This window comes from Saccharomyces kudriavzevii (genome assembly GCF_947243775.1).
Source record: "Saccharomyces kudriavzevii IFO 1802 strain IFO1802 genome assembly, chromosome: 13".
In the NCBI taxonomy this organism is placed as follows: domain Eukaryota; kingdom Fungi; phylum Ascomycota; class Saccharomycetes; order Saccharomycetales; family Saccharomycetaceae; genus Saccharomyces; species Saccharomyces kudriavzevii.
In genome coordinates, this window is record NC_079284.1 from 743139 (window position 1) to 761763 (window position 18625).

Below are 18625 nucleotides of genomic sequence, written 5' to 3' on the forward strand. Positions count from 1 at the left end.
TATCTTGTTGTATATTACTAGAATTTAACCAGCTTCGGAAACCGAAGAAAAAAAAAAAAAGAGAATTATTATTATGTCTCGTATGTACATGGTTATCCATTATTTTTTACCCTTCGTCTTATGTTATATAAGAATATATATGTTTATGCGTGCCCGCCAGCTCACTGGTTTTGTTCCCTTTGCTTAGCTTCCTGCTCGATCTTCTTGATAGTCTCCTCTCTCTTAAAGTCAATGACCCTCTTCTCCTTGAAATACTTGATCCAGCTGTGAGCACAATTCTCCACGAATTTGTCGTTCTCCGTCTTACACTGGGCGCTTATAACCTTGCTGTTCTTGGGGTCCATGGCATCCAAGACGTCTGCCTTGTCCAGACATCGGAAGAAGGCGTCTCTGGATTCCCAGCACAGCTTCCTCTGCGACCGCGTGTTAGGGGGTTGAGATTCCTTCTTTCCACCATCGAATGAAAACAAGCCCATCGCTGTAATAATGACTACTTGGATATGTTCGTACGTTTATGTCAGTTACAGAGCAACACTATACCTGTGTATGTATGTGGGTGCGTACCATCCATTGAACAAGGGCGTTACCTACGAGCACGGTACTATTCGCATGTTTCTTTCTTCACTTGCCACCGTCAACCGCACTTTCTTCCGCGTCGGCGAGCCCGGTTTTGTTGGATTTGGCCCAGGTGCCGCGAGCTGCAAGGCAGGCACCGATATACTATCAGTAAGGAACGGACAGGGACCCAGGAAACAATAGCTTACATCACAATACTCAAAAAGTAAAAAATCACAGATAACAATACAAATAAACCAAAAAAATACACCCCAGGCCGATGTCTGTTCCACAGATTCGCCGCAGAGGCCGCTGCTGTACATCCTTCTCGCAGCCCGTTGAAGCGTGTTGGGCGGTTGTTGATTACTCGATGGTGGGCGCCTAGCCTAAGCTTGAACCAAAGGCCCGTCGTTGCTCGGCTTTTTGGCTGCGCGTGTGTTATTTCCCAACAAAAACCACCAGTAAAGTAACAGAACAAAAGACGACAAACCGAACCGCCCAGCTCAACCATCTCAGCCAAGTGGCAGCAAACTTATATAAGCGCCAGCATGTGCCATCAATTGCAAACCCTCGATTGTCGGTGATCCGCTCTTATATTCTGGGTGTTTCTTGGCTTTTGCTCATCACCTTCTTCTTGTTTCTAGCCCTACTCTAATTCTTGTGCATTCTTTCACAATCACCAACAACATTCGCGCCGCCGCTTCATCCCAACAAAAACAGCCCATCTTCTTTTGCCTGTTTCAGATAAGCCTCAACAGATAGACAGTAAGTGATCACTCTTTTTTTTCGTTAGCCACCCCGCTCTGCATTGACGTAAACTACAAGAATACAAAAGAGCCATCACTAGTAGCACATCAACATTTCCCCTCCTATACTCTTTCCCGCTTGAATCTTGAAAAAACTAAGCAAGCACGCATCAATGACCGAACAATACTCTGTTGAAGTCGGTGAAGCCGCTAACGAGCACGAAACCGCTCCCAGAAGAAATATCAAGGTTAAAGACCAGCCTTTGGTCAGACCCATAGACTCCTCCGCATCCACACTGTACGAATTTGCTCTGGAATGTTTTGTGAAAGGTGGTAAGAGAGAAGGTATGGCTTGGAGAGATATTATCGAGATACATGAGAAAAAGAAAACTATAGTCAAGAAGATAGACGGTAAGGAGAAGCCCATCGAAAAGACATGGTTGTATTACGAATTGTCCCCTTATAAAAGCATTACCTATGAAGAAATCACCTGCGTGATGCACAACATTGGTCGTGGGCTGATAAAAATTGGTGTCCAGCCCAATGGAGAGAACAAGTTCCACATCTTTGCCTCTACTTCTCATAAATGGATGAAAACTTTCCTCGGTTGCATGTCTCAAGGCATTCCCGTGGTCACCGCGTACGACACATTGGGTGAGAGTGGCCTGATTCACTCCATGGTGGAGACGGAATCCGTCGCAATTTTCACGGACAACCAACTATTGTCCAAACTGGCCGTACCTTTGAAAACCGCCAAGGACATCAAGTATGTCATCCATAACGAAGTCATCGATCCCAATGACAAGAGACAGAACGGTAAGCTGTATAAGGCTGCCAAGGATGGTGTTGACAAGATTAGAGAAGCGAGACCAGACATAAAAATTTACAGTTTTGATGAAATCGTCGAGATAGGTGAAAAGGCTAAAGACGAGATTGACCTGCATTTCCCAAAGGCGGAAGATCCTGCCTGTATTATGTACACTTCGGGATCAACCGGCACACCAAAAGGTGTGGTATTGACACATTATAACCTCGTCTCCGGTATTGGTGGTGTGGGTTCCAGCGTCATCGGATGGATTGGCCCCTCAGACCGTATCATTGCGTTCTTGCCATTAGCTCACATTTTTGAGTTGACTTTTGAATTCGAAGCCTTTTACTGGAATGCTAAAATTGGGTACGCCTCCGTGAAGACTTTGTCGCCCACTTCCACGCGGAATTGCCAAGGTGATCTGATGGAGTACAAGCCCTCCATAATGGTTGGTGTGGCTGCCGTCTGGGAAACAGTGAGAAAGGGTATCTTGACCAAGATCAACGAATTGCCCGGGTTGTCTCAGAAGATCTTTTGGACTGTCTATGCCCTGAAGGAAAGAAATCTTCCATGCAGCGGATTTTTGAGTGGGTTGATGTTCAGGAGAATCAGAGACGCCACTGGTGGGAACCTAAGATTTATTCTAAATGGTGGGTCCGCAATCAGTATAGATGCTCAAAAATTTCTTTCCAACGTTCTGTGTCCTATGCTAATCGGTTATGGGTTAACTGAAGGTGTTGCCAACGCATGTGTTTTAGAACCTGAACATTTCGATTACGGTATTGCCGGTGATCTTGTCGGGACTATTACTGCCAAATTAGTGGATGTCGAAGATCTAGGTTATTTTGCAAAGAACAATCAAGGTGAGTTGCTTTTGAAGGGCGCTCCCATCTGCTCTGAGTACTATAAGAATCCCGAAGAAAGCGCTGCCGCCTTTACCGAAGATGGCTGGTTCCGTACCGGTGATATTGCCGAATGGACTCCCAAGGGACAGGTTAAAATCATTGATAGAAAGAAGAATTTGGTCAAGACCCTAAATGGTGAATACATTGCATTGGAAAAACTAGAGTCCATTTACAGGTCAAACTCTTACGTCCAAAACATCTGTGTTTATGCGGATGAAAGTAAAGTCAGACCGGTTGGTATTATGGTACCTAACCTAGGACCGTTATCCAAGTTGGCTGTCCAATTAGGTGTAATGGAACCAGGTGAAGACGTCGAATGCTATATCCATGAAAAGAAACTGCAAGAAGCCGTTTGTCAGGATATGCTTTCAACTGCCAAGTCTCAAGGTTTGAACGGTATCGAATTATTATGTGGTGTTATTTTTTACGAAGAAGAGTGGACTCCTGAAAACGGGCTTGTTACATCTGCTCAAAAATTAAAGAGAAGGGATATCCTAGCCGCTGTCAAACCAGAAGTGGAAAGAGTTTACGAAGAAAACAACTAGAAAAAGGCATCATTTCTTATTTTAAGTCTCCCATCCATAACAGCAATTTTTCATTTCTTAAAGGGCATCAATTTGCAAATACCTAAATTTCGTGCACAACACATAGGTTCCTCTTACATAGATACAGTTAATTAATAATTAATAAATTACATACAAACATTTCTCAATTTCATTTCTTCAAGACAAGATAAAAATCACAAGAAGTGTACAATTTATAACTATAAAATTTCTCCCGGGTATGAAACTACATTCTACTATTAATTTTAATAGATGAGCGATTAAACGGGATATTTGAATTTATGACTTCTGTAAACCATCGGATCTCCTAAACTTCTAGGAATAGAATTATACACAAAACATTGCCAGACCTATTAAAATATTGTTCCATTTTGATTTCTCATCTTTCTTTCCCCCAGTATCTTCCTTTCTCCTTCGCTTTTCTAACCAAACAAACGTCATGCATTGTGACCAGCAATGAATTGCACCACAATTCACCAAGTTTGGAATAATGAAGCCTCGCCCATGCCCAATCATGCAACAACGTAAAAAAACTCTGTTAACGTGAATAGAAAATACGGATGAGCGCTCATGTGAAGATGTGCTTAGGAAAGATAAGCATAAAAAGTCGAAAAAATGAAAGTATCAGGAAAAGACAATAAAAAATAAAAAAGGGAACGAGTTCAATTAATTTCCTATGATAAGCCTTAACGTGGAGTTTCCATCAACACATTATATGGAAGTGAAACGTGTGAAATCAACAGAATCAGCCACAGCATATCATAAACCTGAACATAGACATGATTGAAAAACTCAATTATGCTATACAGCCAAGCGGAAACCATCCGCTCCCATTTTATCTATTATATCTCCTTGAAACCTTCATTTCTCTTCCCTCGTCCTTGCCCCTTCTAAGCACGTCCCCCCATCGGAGCTCACTCGTACCTTCAGATCATGCCACCTGAATTTTTCTATTCCATCATTGCAAAGATGAACATGTTAATAGTGAGACAAACATTACCCAAAGTTAAAATGAAAAGGTGCATCATACATCTGGATATACAATAGAATCAATTTCCACAAGTAGAAGAGTTAGAGTAAAAAGAAAAAAAAGAAAAAAAGAATGACAATTTGAAAAAAAAATATAGCGAGACAAAACAGTAAAATGATCTCAGTTGGCCATGCTTATGAATCCATATCCAAAAGCTTGGGATACTCAACAGAATTTCATCAATGATTATTTTTCTTTCATCAAGAACGATTACAATCTCAGAAACTCTTGACCAAAAGTAATTACTTTTACTTCAACTTTTTATCTCAGAATTCTTTCTGGACGGGAAAAAAAAAATTCAATCAAATTCGGGTAACAGCAACGATCAACGCTTGTAGAGGGTTAGATTTTATGCATATAATACTATTAGTAAGAAGGATTAATGAACGGAAATCTCCGCGATAAATTTAGCATACGTATTCAAGGTTTATATATATGTCTTGTTTATCTTCTAAACGGTATTTCGCTACGGCATAATGGGCATGTGTTGTTTCCCGAGGACCTAAACCATTTGTAAAGACATGCACCATGGAACTTGTTTTTACAAGTTGGACACGTCTTTGAAGGCAACTTCCTATCCACGGCATGTAAAATAGAGTAACATATAGCACACTCCTCAAAACCAGAAAATTGCAAGTGAACGTTCTTGGTAAAGAGCTCCAACGAATCCAAAACGGATCCGTTCATACCAATAATTACGTGTTGTGTAGACATTATCCATTGTTTCCATTTCTGTTCACTTATACCAACTCTGGAAACACCTGTGACTTGAATGTTCGTTAAAGGATAGTTTTTTGGTAATTTGAAGGAGATTTCCAACTTCTGTTCATCAATCAAATAACTTGCTTTTACTTCATTAGTAATATTGTTCAACTTAATAGTTAATGCATCATCGTTTGACGTTAGGTTGTCCATCTTGGAATTGATATCATTAAATTCATTATTGATTAGAATGGGTGAGATAAATTGGGCAACAAATTTTTCAATATCATTTTGCAATGATCTATCCTTAATATTTATCCACCATGTGCTCGTCAAAGAACCGACATTATTGAATAATTGGTACAGCGTATGACCAAGCAGTTTTTTACATTCTTCGAATATATCTTCCTTATAGGGAGAGAAATCATTTGAAATAATGTCGTATCCTGAAATCTCATTGATATTAACCTGTTTCCAAAACTCAGTATCTCGTAGATCTATTTGATCAGTAATGAAGTCAAACATCTTATTTATCAAATCTGCTTCCTTCAACTGGTCAATAAATAACTGTCTCATATTATAAGATGTATCTTGAAAATACATTAGTATCAAGTGCAAATACCAAAGGTATTTAATAAATGTATTTTTATCTTCGTATTCAAGATATTCTTTTGGTACATTATTGATTACTTTCTGTAACAATTCTTGAGGAAGTTTAAATTTGGAGTTCACATGATCATTAGAATCGTCATCATCTTCATCTGACCCGATTTGATTTTGAACCTTCAATTCGTACTCAATTGTATTTTCCTGCTGTGTTTTCAGGATCAAAGATCCTAACAAACTTGTTAGCAATCTTAATTGGTTGATATTGTCACCGATCTCCTTGTTGTACAGAACAGCATCGAAAATTCTTTCATATTGTGCTTCCAAATTTTCAAGCTTCATTGAGGAAATGGCCTTGTTCATTTTTTTATAAAAAAGCGTGGAGATTTGGTTTTTTCTTTCTTGGCTATAGTTTAGGAAGGCTAATTCAATTAGATTTTCAAAGATCTCATCACTATATTGTGAAACTTCTTTATCATTTCGGTAAACGCTCAACGACAAGGTATCATGTAAGCTTAAACAAGAAGAGCGTAATTCCAATAAAAACAAAGTATCGTCAATTTGACACATTGAGAGGGAATCTGCCAACAACCTGTCGGAGATTTGAAAAGCTGTTACACCCAAGTCTCTAACTCCTTCAAATCTCAGCAACTTGGTAAAAAATTCAAGCAACACCAATCTAACGGTAATAAAGCTAGATTCATAGGCAAGACCACCATCTAACCATTTTCCTATTGAACGGAATACCATATTCAACCTCTGTGGTGCTATAGGAACAAATTTGTCATCCCCACTTGAAGTATCCAACAAATTATTTAAAAGAATTAATGATTTGTACTCGCGATCGACTAGTTCCATTTCTCCGATCCCAATCAGCTGAGACGCCAATAATGTTCTTACTTTACTCATCTCGCCTTTACAGTTCGCCCTGTTAAATACCAAAAGTAGTATAGCACACAAAACGTAATCCTTATCGGTAGACTTTTGATTTCTTACAGTTTTAGTTATGTAATTCTCAATTAATGGTAAAAATTCGTTTACTTTTGAAGATGAAACTGTATCAATGCCATTCATCAAAACTTTGTATAATACTCTCGAGTAATAAAAGAAGTAGACATAATTACCTTCGGCAACTTCAGTCGTAAATAAAGGAACATCCCCATCAGCAGGATGCATGAAGCTTTCAACAATAAGGGAAAAATCGGGATTAGCTTTATTATGTCTGAAAAAAGTATGCTCGAAATCGTAATAAGAATCATTTGGCTCTTCAGAAAGGCAATTGTAGTCAATGACTAGTTCGGAAACTACTGTTATAAATGCAATCATACGGTTACTGACGTACTCTGGTGAAACCTTAAGCAGTGAATCTAGGAATAAGGCATACCTTATCAGTTTTTGGGTGCTTTTTGAATTCATAGGCTTGTTGTCGGTGTCAAGTAAATGTGTATTCATACCTAAAATGTTCACCAAAGATGATCTATAATCGATCGTTGGTACGTACTTGGCAAAAATTCCGGCCGTACCAATAGGGAAAAATTCCACAGCAGCTTCACTGCAGTCATTTATAAGCTGTACAGCGTGGCTGATATATTTTTCTTTTGTTGCAAGGGTAAAATGGACCTCCGCATGTTGTAAAATCACTTGAGCTAATTTAGCAGCAATTCTAGAATTTTCCTTAGCCAACCGTAATGAGGACTTAAAAAGTTCTTCATTAGTGCTCTGTGAAACTTCATATAAAGCACCAGAAAGAAAGTCAGTATCTAAAAGTAGCACTGAAAAAAGCTTTTTATCCAAATGGGGTAAAACAGCACAAAATTGTTCAATTTGATCATTAGTAGCCGCACTGCGATAAAGTGTGATAATTGTCTTTTGATTTAAAAATCTCTTCTTACCACTGAATAATTCCTCGTTACTGTCAAATCTGTAGCTTTTCAAATAATCCTCAATATATGACTCCAACTCGAGAGAATCCGACCTTGATAGTCGTTCATAAGCATCATTACTCAACTCATTCATTGTGTTCAGAACAACTGCTCTTGGGACATTGAGAGAAAGTGCAACAGTGAAGAAATCTTCTAATGAAGTTATTGCATCAGCCGTTTCATTCGTTTTGAAAAATGTGGATTTTGAGTAGTGCGCCATGATACTAGCAAAATTTTGATACGTAGCTTCTTCAACCCATGTTGGAATCTCATATATGAAATTGTTGATTTTTTCACTCAGAAAAACCATCTCAGAATCCAAAAAGTAATTGAGATCTTCATACACACCTTTGTATATGGTAAAGACGTTTGAAGGACCTGTTTCGATCAACCGGGCAAAAAAGTCGAACAAAGAAATAATTGCGGATTCGTTATTAGGAGCGATTACTAATAAGGCGAAAAGATTCTTTTCGTAATAAAGTTTTCTTTTCCTTGTTTCGTCGTCTGATTTAAAGAAATGTTCAATTTCTTTTTCCCACCTACCAGATGGAAGAGCATCGCAAAGAGTGCGGTTCAAATTTGTAAACTCAACCAAAGATTTTCCGCTGGACAGAGTGTTGAAAATCTCTAACTCCACCATTTCTTCAACCTTTTTTTCCAATGAATCCTCAGCAAACGTCAAAAAATTTGCCCAGAATTCATTGAGAACCTCAGCGCCGTTTCTACCCGAAAAGGTCTTTTCGTTCAATCTTTGAATGGATTTTTGCCAAATAGGTAGCCATTCGAGATCATAATCAAGAAAACTCTGACTTTTAGTCGAGGTATACAACGCTAAAACACTCTTGAAAAACCCTGGCGACGGTGAAGTACAAGAAACCGACAAAAATCCTAGTAGTTTGTTTTTGGAAGACTTGTCGTATGTCCATATTTCCCCCTCCTTAAAATTATTTAGCGTGGCTAAAAGGTTTATCATAGATGGAAGCACAGGAGACACTTTCAAAATATTCTTTGACGAGACGTGTGCTAGTGATTTGAATAACCTCTTCACCGCTAGCTTTAATATATCTTCATTGGAATCTGTGTACCGACTTGCATAAAGAACACCAATCAACTGAAGAACTGTTTCGAAAATGTTTGTATTTTGGTTAATTTTCAAGTTCAACAACTTCCAGATTGACTCATCAGAAAGGATGTCCTTGATACAAGAAGATTTATGTTCGTAAATATCTTTATTATGGGCTAAAAGTTTAATCAGCAGCAATACTGCACTTGCTATAATCCTATGGTACCTAAACACAGATTCTTCCTTGGTCGAGTAACGTTCATCGGAAATGGTATCCTCATTTTCGTTCAAAACAGTTTCTTTTATTAAGTCCAATAGCTGTTCTCGAAATACAACCCAAAGAGCATTTATCTTTGCTGAATCATTATTGAAACAATCTTTTAATTCATTGAAACAGGGTTTCGCTACACCGTAATCTAGCTCGCATGTTCCCAGTAGAATCAAAGGGATAAAATCCTTCAAAAATTTGGATATTTTCTTTTTAAGGGTCTTGATAAGCATTATAGTAATTTGATGAGATTGTAGTCTGATAACCTTGTAATCACTGACAATTAGTTTAGCATACACCTGCGACCAACAAAGGAGAAAAATATCATTGAAGAGATATTCATTCTGATCAAAATCACTGATCAAAATGGAAAGATCCGTTAATGCCTTTTCCTTTGTGGTTTCATCTCTCTTTAGAAGAGACTTGAAGATGAGTTTCAACTCGTTTGAGGACAAAGAATTTGAAAGACTTGAGTCGGGCAAACCATCAAAATAGTTTAAGGAAATTCTGACACCGTTATGGCCCAATCCCAAATCCGTGTTGTACTGCTGAAATGTATTGATTCCACCAAATGACATCAAGAATCTTTTGTTGTTTTCCTTCTTCTGACAGTTTTCTAACAGTTGAGTGGATATGACCTCCAAGTAACACTTATTTGACCATAAATGTTTAAATTTCAATTAAAAGTACGGTGCTTGAACTTCTGCTATGACGTTTTTTTTTTTTTCCACTAACGCATTATATTTTTCACTTTTCCCTGCTGCGGCAATTGTTAATGCTTTATTTCAGCAGTGAAAAAGTAGTAAATTTCAGTGCGTGAGAGTATAATCTAGTAGGTAGAGGTGAATAAAATGCGCTGAACTTAGCAACCGTAACAGCATTATTAGTTTCAAAATAAATCTTGCTTGCAGGAGTTATACTCATGTGAAAAAAAAAAAACTTGAACGAGCCAATAAATCTACCTTGGGAAGAAATGTGAAAAAATAAATGGACGAGTCCGGAATCGAACCGGAGACCTCTCCCATGCTAAGGGAGCGCGCTACCGACTACGCCACACGCCCGGTTTTTATCTGCTTCTTCCTAACAGATATATTTATGTACGATTTCTATGCGGTTACACGGATGTAACACAAACATCTATGAAGCACACAAGGGTGCTTAGATGTTGTTGGAACAAGTAGGTTCATCATTATTTACATAAATAGGCTTTGCTTCAGGAGGAAGAATTTTGAGATGACATTCCATTGGTGAGTGCACTTGGAGCCAAAGATCCATTAGTTGAACGTCAACTTGGAATTCATATATAAATGATATGAGTCGTTCGTTACATTGAACTTATAGTAAATTTCCGAGGTAATTATTATATTGAACATATTTGATATGTCCAAGCGGAGTGCTTTTTATATACCTCTCTTATATAGTAGAAGAAAGTTTTCTCTTCTTTTTTTAATTAATATTGCTAATTATCAACATATGCACTATCCCGAACGTGTAAATACGTAGACAATTAGTTAGATCTAACATTTTGCCCTTCCACTTTTCAAGCATAAAATAGAGCTATACAATACACATTGAGTAAGTAATACCACGTGAATTATATAGTTGTTGCAACAAGTTACTTGCCTCATCGATAGAATTGCTTAATTATCCCGGTATTACTGAGCCCGTGATGCTACAATTTTGTTATCGACGAAAACAGCTTGACCTTTAAAATAGTAGTAGCCAATTGTACCTGACATTAATTATCAGCCAAGGTAATAATCGCTAAGTACACCGCGTTGAAACAAGCAGGTTTATCACTATCTACCTAAGTAAACAAAGTACCATTCTGGAGCATCTGGATGGCCAACGACATATACCTAAAGTTCGTTTCAAAATAAAGAACGTGAAGTCACTGTTCGATTAATGAGTGGAAAATGAATTAAAGATCCATTAATTCAACAATGCTTCGAGTTAATAAAAAAAGGATATAAGTCGTCACATTGAACTTGTTCTAAACTTCTGAACTCACTATTATATTCAACATATTCAACTTGCCCGATCGGCGTGAGATTTATATATCTCTCTTTTAAAGTTTAAAAAACATCTGCTTTATTCTTGATTAAAACTATTGATTATCAATCCTTGCACTTTAACTTCCACTAATTTCGGGAACGATTGGATCTTATAATGATCTTATATTTTACGTCATCTTTTGACATGATATATAATAATATCCTAGTTTACAGAAATATTCTTTAGGCTGTTATACGGGCAAGTAACGAATGTAAGTTGATTTTCGTTCCGGCAACAATGTTATGTTCAATATCTTCCAGAATATAATTTAATATCGTTTTTCACCCTTAATAGCGAAGTTGAATTTTATAGCCAATAGGGATAGTTCCGGTGCGGCACACACCAGAAAAAGGGGATTATGCGAACCTATGCAACATATTCACATATATTAAAGGATGAAAAAACGTTAGCCAAACTATGATCTGTCTTATAAAATCTTTCCTCCATGCTGCATGAGGTAGCCAAGAGATTTATACATCGCTCCTTTATACTCCGCCTTAGCAACACAAGTAACAATGCTACACAGAAACAACTCCAAGCCAAAAAAATTCGAAAACATTGCTGGTCAGGCTGTACATGACCTTGCAGGTTTGCAATTGCTTTCTAATAACGTTCAAAAATCAGCTATACAAAAGAATCACCGAGGAACAACCAAAATGGGAGATACTGAGTCTGAGGGCATGGCTAACAAGTATTCAGTCCCTAAGAAGGGGCTTCCTGCCGATTTATCCTATCAATTGATTCATAACGAGCTGACACTGGACGGCAATCCGCACTTGAACTTGGCCAGTTTCGTGAACACTTTTACTACTAATCAGGCAAGGAAGTTGATCGACGAGAACTTAACCAAAAATTTGGCTGATAATGACGAATATCCGCAATTGATTGAGCTAACTCAGCGTTGTATTTCCATGCTAGCTCAGTTGTGGCATGCAGATCCTGACGAAGAACCAATTGGATGTGCCACTACGGGTTCAAGTGAAGCAATCATGCTTGGTGGGCTTGCCATGAAGAAGAGATGGGAACACAGAATGAAGGATGCTGGTAAAGATTTTTCCAAGCCGAACATTATAATGTCTTCTGCATGCCAGGTAGCGCTGGAAAAATTTACAAGATACTTTGAGGTGGAATGCAGATTGATCCCAGTCTCCCACAAAAGCCACCATATGCTCGACCCTGAGTCTTTATGGGACTACGTGGACGAAAACACGATTGGTTGTTTTGTTATCCTAGGAACTACCTATACTGGCCATTTAGAAAATGTGGAGAAAGTTTCTGATGTATTATCCAAGATCGAAGCAGGGCATCCTGACTGGAGCAATATTGATATTCCAATTCATGCAGATGGTGCCTCCGGTGGGTTTATCATTCCATTTGGCTTTGAAAAAGAGCACATGAAGGCCTATGGTTTGGAGCGTTGGGGTTTCAATCATCCACGTGTGGTTAGTATGAACACCAGCGGTCATAAGTTTGGATTAACTACCCCCGGCCTAGGCTGGGTCTTATGGAGAGACGAGTCCTTGTTGGCCAATGAATTGAGATTCAAACTGAAGTATCTTGGTGGTGTAGAAGAGACTTTTGGTTTGAATTTTTCAAGGCCTGGATTCCAAGTGGTCCATCAATATTTTAATTTCGTTTCTCTTGGTCATTCGGGCTATAGAACACAGTTCCAGAACTCCTTATTTGTGGCAAGAGCTTTTTCATTCGAACTATTGAATTCTTCTAAGTTGCCTGGATGTTTCGAAATAGTTAGTAGCATTCATGAAAGCATGGAGGATGATACCGCACCAAAATCAATTAAAGACTACTACGAGCACCCCCAAGCGTACAAGCCTGGGGTGCCGCTGGTGGCTTTCAAATTGTCCAAAAAATTCCATGAAGAATATCCCGAAGTGCCACAGGCAATTCTATCCTCGTTGTTGAGAGCTAGAGGCTGGATAATACCAAACTATCCATTACCAAAGGCTACGGATGGGTCGGATGAGAAAGAAGTGTTGAGAGTGGTTTTCAGATCGGAGATGAAACTGGATTTGGCGCAGCTCCTGATTGTTGACATTGAAAGCATCTTAACAAAGTTGATTCATAGTTACGAAAAGGTCTCTCGACACATAGAGCTTTCTTCTGAACAGACCGCAGAGCGTAAGAGTTCGTTTATTTACGAAATGCTGCTGGCATTGGCATCACCACAAGAAGACATTCCAACGCCGGAGAAAACTGAAAAGGAAGAGAAGTTGAAGGAAAGAACAACAAGAAACTACAGAGGTACATGCTGAGTTCACAAAAATTGTTCGCATATGTGTATGTGCGTTGACTTTTTTTCAAATTTTGAAGTTGATAGTGCTATTCAGTCTGCGCCAGGGCGGGCGAGGGTTGTCTACCTTTTTTTATGACGGCAATTTTCTCATTAGGTCTCGGTGTTGACAAGAAATTAAGGGAAGGAAAGGGAAGGGAAGGGAAGGTGACCAAAGGGACAAGGGATCCAGTTGCGATGTCGATGAATGGGTATATAAGGGTAGGTAAGTACAATACATAACGCGTTTCTGTCGAACAGTGTAACTCGTCAATGGACAACTCTTGTCGCACCGTTTTTTCCTCAATTATTTCGCGAACAATTGCACAACCATGTCAGCTAAACCAAATACTGATGAAAAAGGTGAGTTCAAAAGGCAGTCGTCGTCATTTAGAGAGATAATCTCTGCGGAACACCCAATCTACAAGCCTGCCAGTGGAAGGTATTGGTTGTACGTGGCGTTGGCATGCCCCTGGGCGCATAGAACCTTAATCACGAGAGCCCTGAAGGGACTGGCGCCTGTAATCGGGTGCAGCGTAGTACACTGGCACCTGGACGACCAGGGCTGGAGGTTTCTTGAGGCGCGGGACGGGAAAACCAACGAAAGGCACTGGTTTGACATTGCAGGCGGCATTAACTCGGCTAGTTCAAACGGCAGTACCCCAGTCGCGAACATAGTCGATAGCGCGCATAGACTCTTGATTGATGGAACGAATGAACCCAATTACGGGCACAAGAGACTAAGTGAGCTGTACATCAAAACAGATCCTGGCTACGACGGAAGGTTTACCGTGCCCATTCTGTGGGACCTGGAAACGTGCACGATCGTCAACAACGAAAGCAGTGATATCATCAGGATCTTTAATTCGTCTGCGTTTGATGAGTTCGTCGGAGAAGAACACCGTCGGCTGGACCTGGTGCCCCGACCACTGGAAGGCCAGATCACAGTTTTCAACTCTTGGGTGTACGACAAGATCAACAACGGGGTGTACAAGACCGGTTTTGCAGAGAGTGCAGAAGTGTACGAGAGAGAGGTCACCAGCCTCTTCCATTACCTCGACAAATTGGAAATCCTTCTGGACGAGAAATACTCGAAATTAGAAGCGGAGTACGGCAAGACCAGCCAGGATAAGATATTGGCTCGGTACTTCGCCATCGGGGACGCTCTGACCGAGGCGGATGTGAGACTTTACCCGACGATAGTAAGATTCGACGTGGCATACCACCAGCACTTCAAGTGCAACCTCGCCACCATCAGAGACGATTATCCCCGTATTCACACGTGGCTAAAAAATATGTATTGGCGCCACGAGGCCTTCCAGCGCACAACGGACTTTAACCACATAAAGCTCGGATACACGCGGTCGCAGCCACAGGTCAATCCGCTCGGGATCACCCCCCTGGGGCCCAAACCTGACATCTGGCCTCTATGAATTTTCATTTTTTCCAATAGCACGCACTCACCGCGCAATAATGATATAGTACGGAAAAACAATAAAGAGCACATCACTCACTACCAATTGGGAGAGGAGAGAGGAGCGCACTAGTAAGGGGGAGGGGGGCTAAGAAGTCACTCACTCCTTTCGCTTCGCGCGATCCCGGATCCGGGACCTCTCCTCTCCCCGCACGTTTGCTTCTTCTTTGAGACAATCGCAATATGACTAAACGGATGCTGGGTTCATGGCTGTGACTGGTGTTTATTCTTAACGTAGCAGCAGCGGCACCGTGGCTCGGAGCGGTTCCTTCTTGGTGGTTCGATTCGGTTCTAGAACGCGGGCCATGACCCTGATAATGGAATAATAAGCCCATTTTTGCTAGCGCCGCGGAGACGCCCCTTTCCCAATAGGGAGGCGCAGTTTATCGGCAGTGCCCTGCACTTCCTGTTTGGGTAAGCCCCTTTCTGTTTTCGGCCAGAGGTTGCTGCACGCAGGCAGTTGCGCTGGAGAATAGAGCGATAAGGGATGTAACTCTCGATGAGAGAATTAGCAAACGGAAGCAACTGTGGCTAAAGTTGTCTTTGACATATAAAAGGGAACATTTGCTGCTCGGATAGAAGATTTGCGGGCTTTCCCCATACTTTTCCTCTTGTCGACTACGAAGGTACGAATAAAAAATCAAACAAAGAACACTATAAAAAAAATGAAGTTATCTCAAGTTGTCATTTCTGCTGTCGCCTTCACCGGATTAGTAAGTGCCGCTAACAGCTCCAACACCACAAGCAAGAACGCCGCTCAACCAATTGCTGGTTTGAACAACGGTAAGGTTGCCGGTGCCGCTGGTGTCGCCCTAGCCGGTGCTCTGGCCTTTTTGATTTAAATCTAGACTTTGTCAGGGATCCATTGAAAGAAAAGAGGAACATGATCAATTGAAGGCAAAAAAATTGTCCTCCAAATGACTTCTTCCATTTTTTTTCTGCCGGGGATAGAGGCAATGTATTGGACATTGGTCGGATGTCTCCGGTGTTTTCTCTCGGTGTGCAATATAATATCCTTTTTTTTTTGCCTTTGTCGGTAAGATAGGAAAACAAAATTAAAAAAAAAAGTACTTTTTCTCAAGTATATAGTATATTATTTATATTTAGTAATTTCAATCGAAATTTTTTTTCTTCTGAAGGACCCGCTCGTGTGAAAGTAAGTAGTCGGGAAACAAGCAATCATTTGGATGTGCAACACCTACGGAGAGGCAAGAGGCAATAGCTGCCGATTATCTCTGGATTAGTAGCTGCTTAAAGCGTGGATGACTGAATCTATTACCCGTTCTTATACCGTCATTTGCGGGTTCCCGCTGCTCACTTTTGAACGATTTCCATATGTCGTTATAGAAAATGCCGAACACGGATGGCGAATCATTGTGCTCGTCCATGCCGATACTCAGTCCCTTGAGCGATACATTGGTCTTGGAACTTGGGTATTGATGTCTGTAGTTCTTGACAAATCGCTGGATGAACTCTTGCTTCTGGAGCATATCCAACTCGTGCCACTTCTTATACGGGAAGCACGCCTCTTTACCGAAGCCGTGCGAAGAGGAAGAAGAGGGCGTGTATATCGTGCTTAATGGTTTGAACCCGATCCTTGTCCTGATGTAGCTCACAAACACTTTACCAAACATTGACGCTTCACGCTCGACCCTGTCTGTCGTTTTCCGCCAGAATAGGCTTTCTAAACCTCGCGATGCTTCTTTTGTCTTGCTTTCAATGATTGTTCTTTACCCCACTTTCCCCCTATTGTTTTGCCAATGCCTCTTTTTTACTTCCTCGGAAAACACGTTCTAGTATGACACAAAAAATACACTGAAGGAAAAAAAAGATAGTGGAAAATGGAAAATACTTGGCGAGTTCACTTGGGATCGGATACATCAAAGTCCGTTAGCGGTATGGAATTTTCTTCATCGTCGATGACCGGGGCCGGGTCCTTGTTCATTGCTTCGCTATTCGCTGCCCTTATCCTTATCACCCACAACGTGGCGCTTATTATAACTATCATACCGACCCATGACCAGACATTGGGCCAATGCTTGTACAGTGTAACGTCCCAGAAAACTGCATAAAGTAGCTGGGTGTACGCCATCAGGGATCCTCTCCCGGCGCGTTCCCTTTGGATTCCCAGAGTTAGTAAGAGCTGGAAGATAAATCCGGAAACACCTAGATTACCAAATAATATCCATTGCTTCCTAGAATGTGGGATCTGAAACTTCATTGAGGGAATGGTATTGATCCCAATAAATGACACTATCGCTGTAATCAATGAAAAATAGCTCACGCTCATTATAGCATGTGCTCTCTTGCCGATGTAACGGATAATGATGTAGACACAACTCATCCCTAGGACCCCCCACAGCCCAACCAGGGTGGCAACCAGCCTCGACTTTGGGTCTGACGATTCTACTATTCGAGAGGAGTCAGTCATTTCCGGCGTTCCAAACAAAAATGACGGTCTCACAATCAACACCACTCCCATTAGTGAAATAAGCGAACCGAGTGCTTCCACTTTCGTGAATCTTTCCCTTAGGATAACCCACGATAGGAATATAGTTAAGGATGGCGACAGGAAAGTGATCAAAACAGCATCACTAATCGTCAAGTACATTAATGAGTAATACATCCCAAACACTCCGAAAAACCCAGTGCAACCTCTCAGTATCAGCCATTTACGTACTTCGGGCTTGCCGAATGGTACATTTGGAATGGTACTTTTATTGATGTACATGTATATTAACGTACCGATGTAGGTTATCACCATTCTGACTAGCAAGATTTGCAGCGGTTTGATCTGTCTATCGTTAGCAATATCTTCAGGATCGTTCTCTAAGACTTTGGTAGACACAACCATGGCTGAGTTGAAAAAATATGATACCGTCAAAAGAACAAGTCCAATATTCGGCTTCAAATAGTCCTTACTTATTCTTTGTAGCGTCGTTTCATCGTCGTCAATGGTAAAATCCTCGTCTTCCGCGTCTTCGTTGTTGTTTGTTTCCTTCGGTGAGGTTAATCTCACTGCCGGTGCTTGCTGTAAGTTTGTACCACTCATCTCTCTCAAAGTCAATGGGTGTGCAGCGTTTTCTCTTTCTATGGTTTTCGGTACTGACTGATTCATTTTCTTATCTTTCTCCATCTTTAACACACTATGAAATTTTTACTTGAAGAAATTAATGAGAGAAAAGTGAAATTTTCCCAGAAAGAGAAAAGTTTAAAAGTAGATCAGAGAACAACTCCGTCTTAATTTCCCGTCCAAGATATCATTTACTTCCATCATCCTAACGATCTTTGGAAGGGCCCTGTGCAGTCGTATCCCCTTACCATTAGCCGGTGTCTTTTTACCATATTGAGGTGCATTTCCTAGTCAGGAAAATGCCTCATGACGGTAACTAGGGTCTTTACGTTCAAGAGGATATTTGACCATGGACATGCTGACAGCGCTGGTAACTTGTACGGTAACTTGCACGAATGCTAAACAATGGCACCGATTACATACCATCCATACTTTACACGAATTCTAATAAGACCCTTTCAGAGTAATGCCTGGTAAAATGCTTTACACACTGAAAAAATCGCAGACACCACCCAAAAAAAGAAAAAGAGATGAAGTTGTTTTTCTAAATCTTGCTCAGAATAAA

The 18625-nt window shown here is 40.4% G+C and overlaps 8 protein-coding genes and 1 non-coding gene across 9 annotated transcripts; 4 read left to right on the top strand and 5 right to left on the bottom strand.

Moving 5' to 3' along the window:
- Window positions 1-161: 161 nt before the first annotated feature.
- Window positions 162-476, bottom strand: COA6 (Coa6p; the record flags this gene model as incomplete). The annotated part of the gene is made up of 1 exon (XM_056230494.1): window positions 162-476. One exon carries the CDS (start codon window positions 474-476, stop codon window positions 162-164), a length of 315 nt encoding a protein of 104 aa, XP_056084406.1.
- Window positions 477-1474: 998 nt separating this feature from the next.
- Window positions 1475-3559, top strand: FAA4 (long-chain fatty acid-CoA ligase FAA4; the record flags this gene model as incomplete). The annotated part of the gene is made up of 1 exon (XM_056230495.1): window positions 1475-3559. One exon carries the CDS (start codon window positions 1475-1477, stop codon window positions 3557-3559), a length of 2085 nt encoding a protein of 694 aa, XP_056084407.1.
- Window positions 3560-5051: 1492 nt separating this feature from the next.
- On the bottom strand, window positions 5052-9746 carry RKR1 (ubiquitin-protein ligase RKR1; the record flags this gene model as incomplete). The annotated part of the gene is made up of 1 exon (XM_056230496.1): window positions 5052-9746. The coding sequence occupies one exon, from the start codon at window positions 9744-9746 to the stop codon at window positions 5052-5054; it is 4695 nt and encodes a 1564-aa protein (XP_056084408.1).
- A 410-nt stretch (window positions 9747-10156) lies between these two features.
- On the bottom strand, window positions 10157-10229 carry Skdi_13.trna19A. The gene has a single exon. It is a non-coding gene; the product is annotated as a tRNA-Ala (tRNA).
- A 1509-nt stretch (window positions 10230-11738) lies between these two features.
- On the top strand, window positions 11739-13496 carry GAD1 (glutamate decarboxylase GAD1; the record flags this gene model as incomplete). The annotated part of the gene is made up of 1 exon (XM_056230497.1): window positions 11739-13496. The coding sequence occupies one exon, from the start codon at window positions 11739-11741 to the stop codon at window positions 13494-13496; it is 1758 nt and encodes a 585-aa protein (XP_056084409.1).
- A 349-nt stretch (window positions 13497-13845) lies between these two features.
- GTO3 (omega-class glutathione transferase) lies at window positions 13846-14946 on the top strand (the record flags this gene model as incomplete). Its single annotated transcript, XM_056230498.1, has 1 exon — window positions 13846-14946. The coding sequence occupies one exon, from the start codon at window positions 13846-13848 to the stop codon at window positions 14944-14946; it is 1101 nt and encodes a 366-aa protein (XP_056084410.1).
- Window positions 14947-15652: 706 nt separating this feature from the next.
- Window positions 15653-15829, top strand: HOR7 (Hor7p; the record flags this gene model as incomplete). Its single annotated transcript, XM_056230499.1, has 1 exon — window positions 15653-15829. The coding sequence occupies one exon, from the start codon at window positions 15653-15655 to the stop codon at window positions 15827-15829; it is 177 nt and encodes a 58-aa protein (XP_056084411.1).
- Window positions 15830-16216: 387 nt separating this feature from the next.
- Window positions 16217-16621, bottom strand: MLO1 (Mlo1p; the record flags this gene model as incomplete). The annotated part of the gene is made up of 1 exon (XM_056230500.1): window positions 16217-16621. The coding sequence occupies one exon, from the start codon at window positions 16619-16621 to the stop codon at window positions 16217-16219; it is 405 nt and encodes a 134-aa protein (XP_056084412.1).
- A 227-nt stretch (window positions 16622-16848) lies between these two features.
- Window positions 16849-18123, bottom strand: SKDI13G3830 (uncharacterized protein; the record flags this gene model as incomplete). The annotated part of the gene is made up of 1 exon (XM_056230501.1): window positions 16849-18123. One exon carries the CDS (start codon window positions 18121-18123, stop codon window positions 16849-16851), a length of 1275 nt encoding a protein of 424 aa, XP_056084413.1.
- Between the last annotated feature and the right edge of the window lie 502 nt (window positions 18124-18625).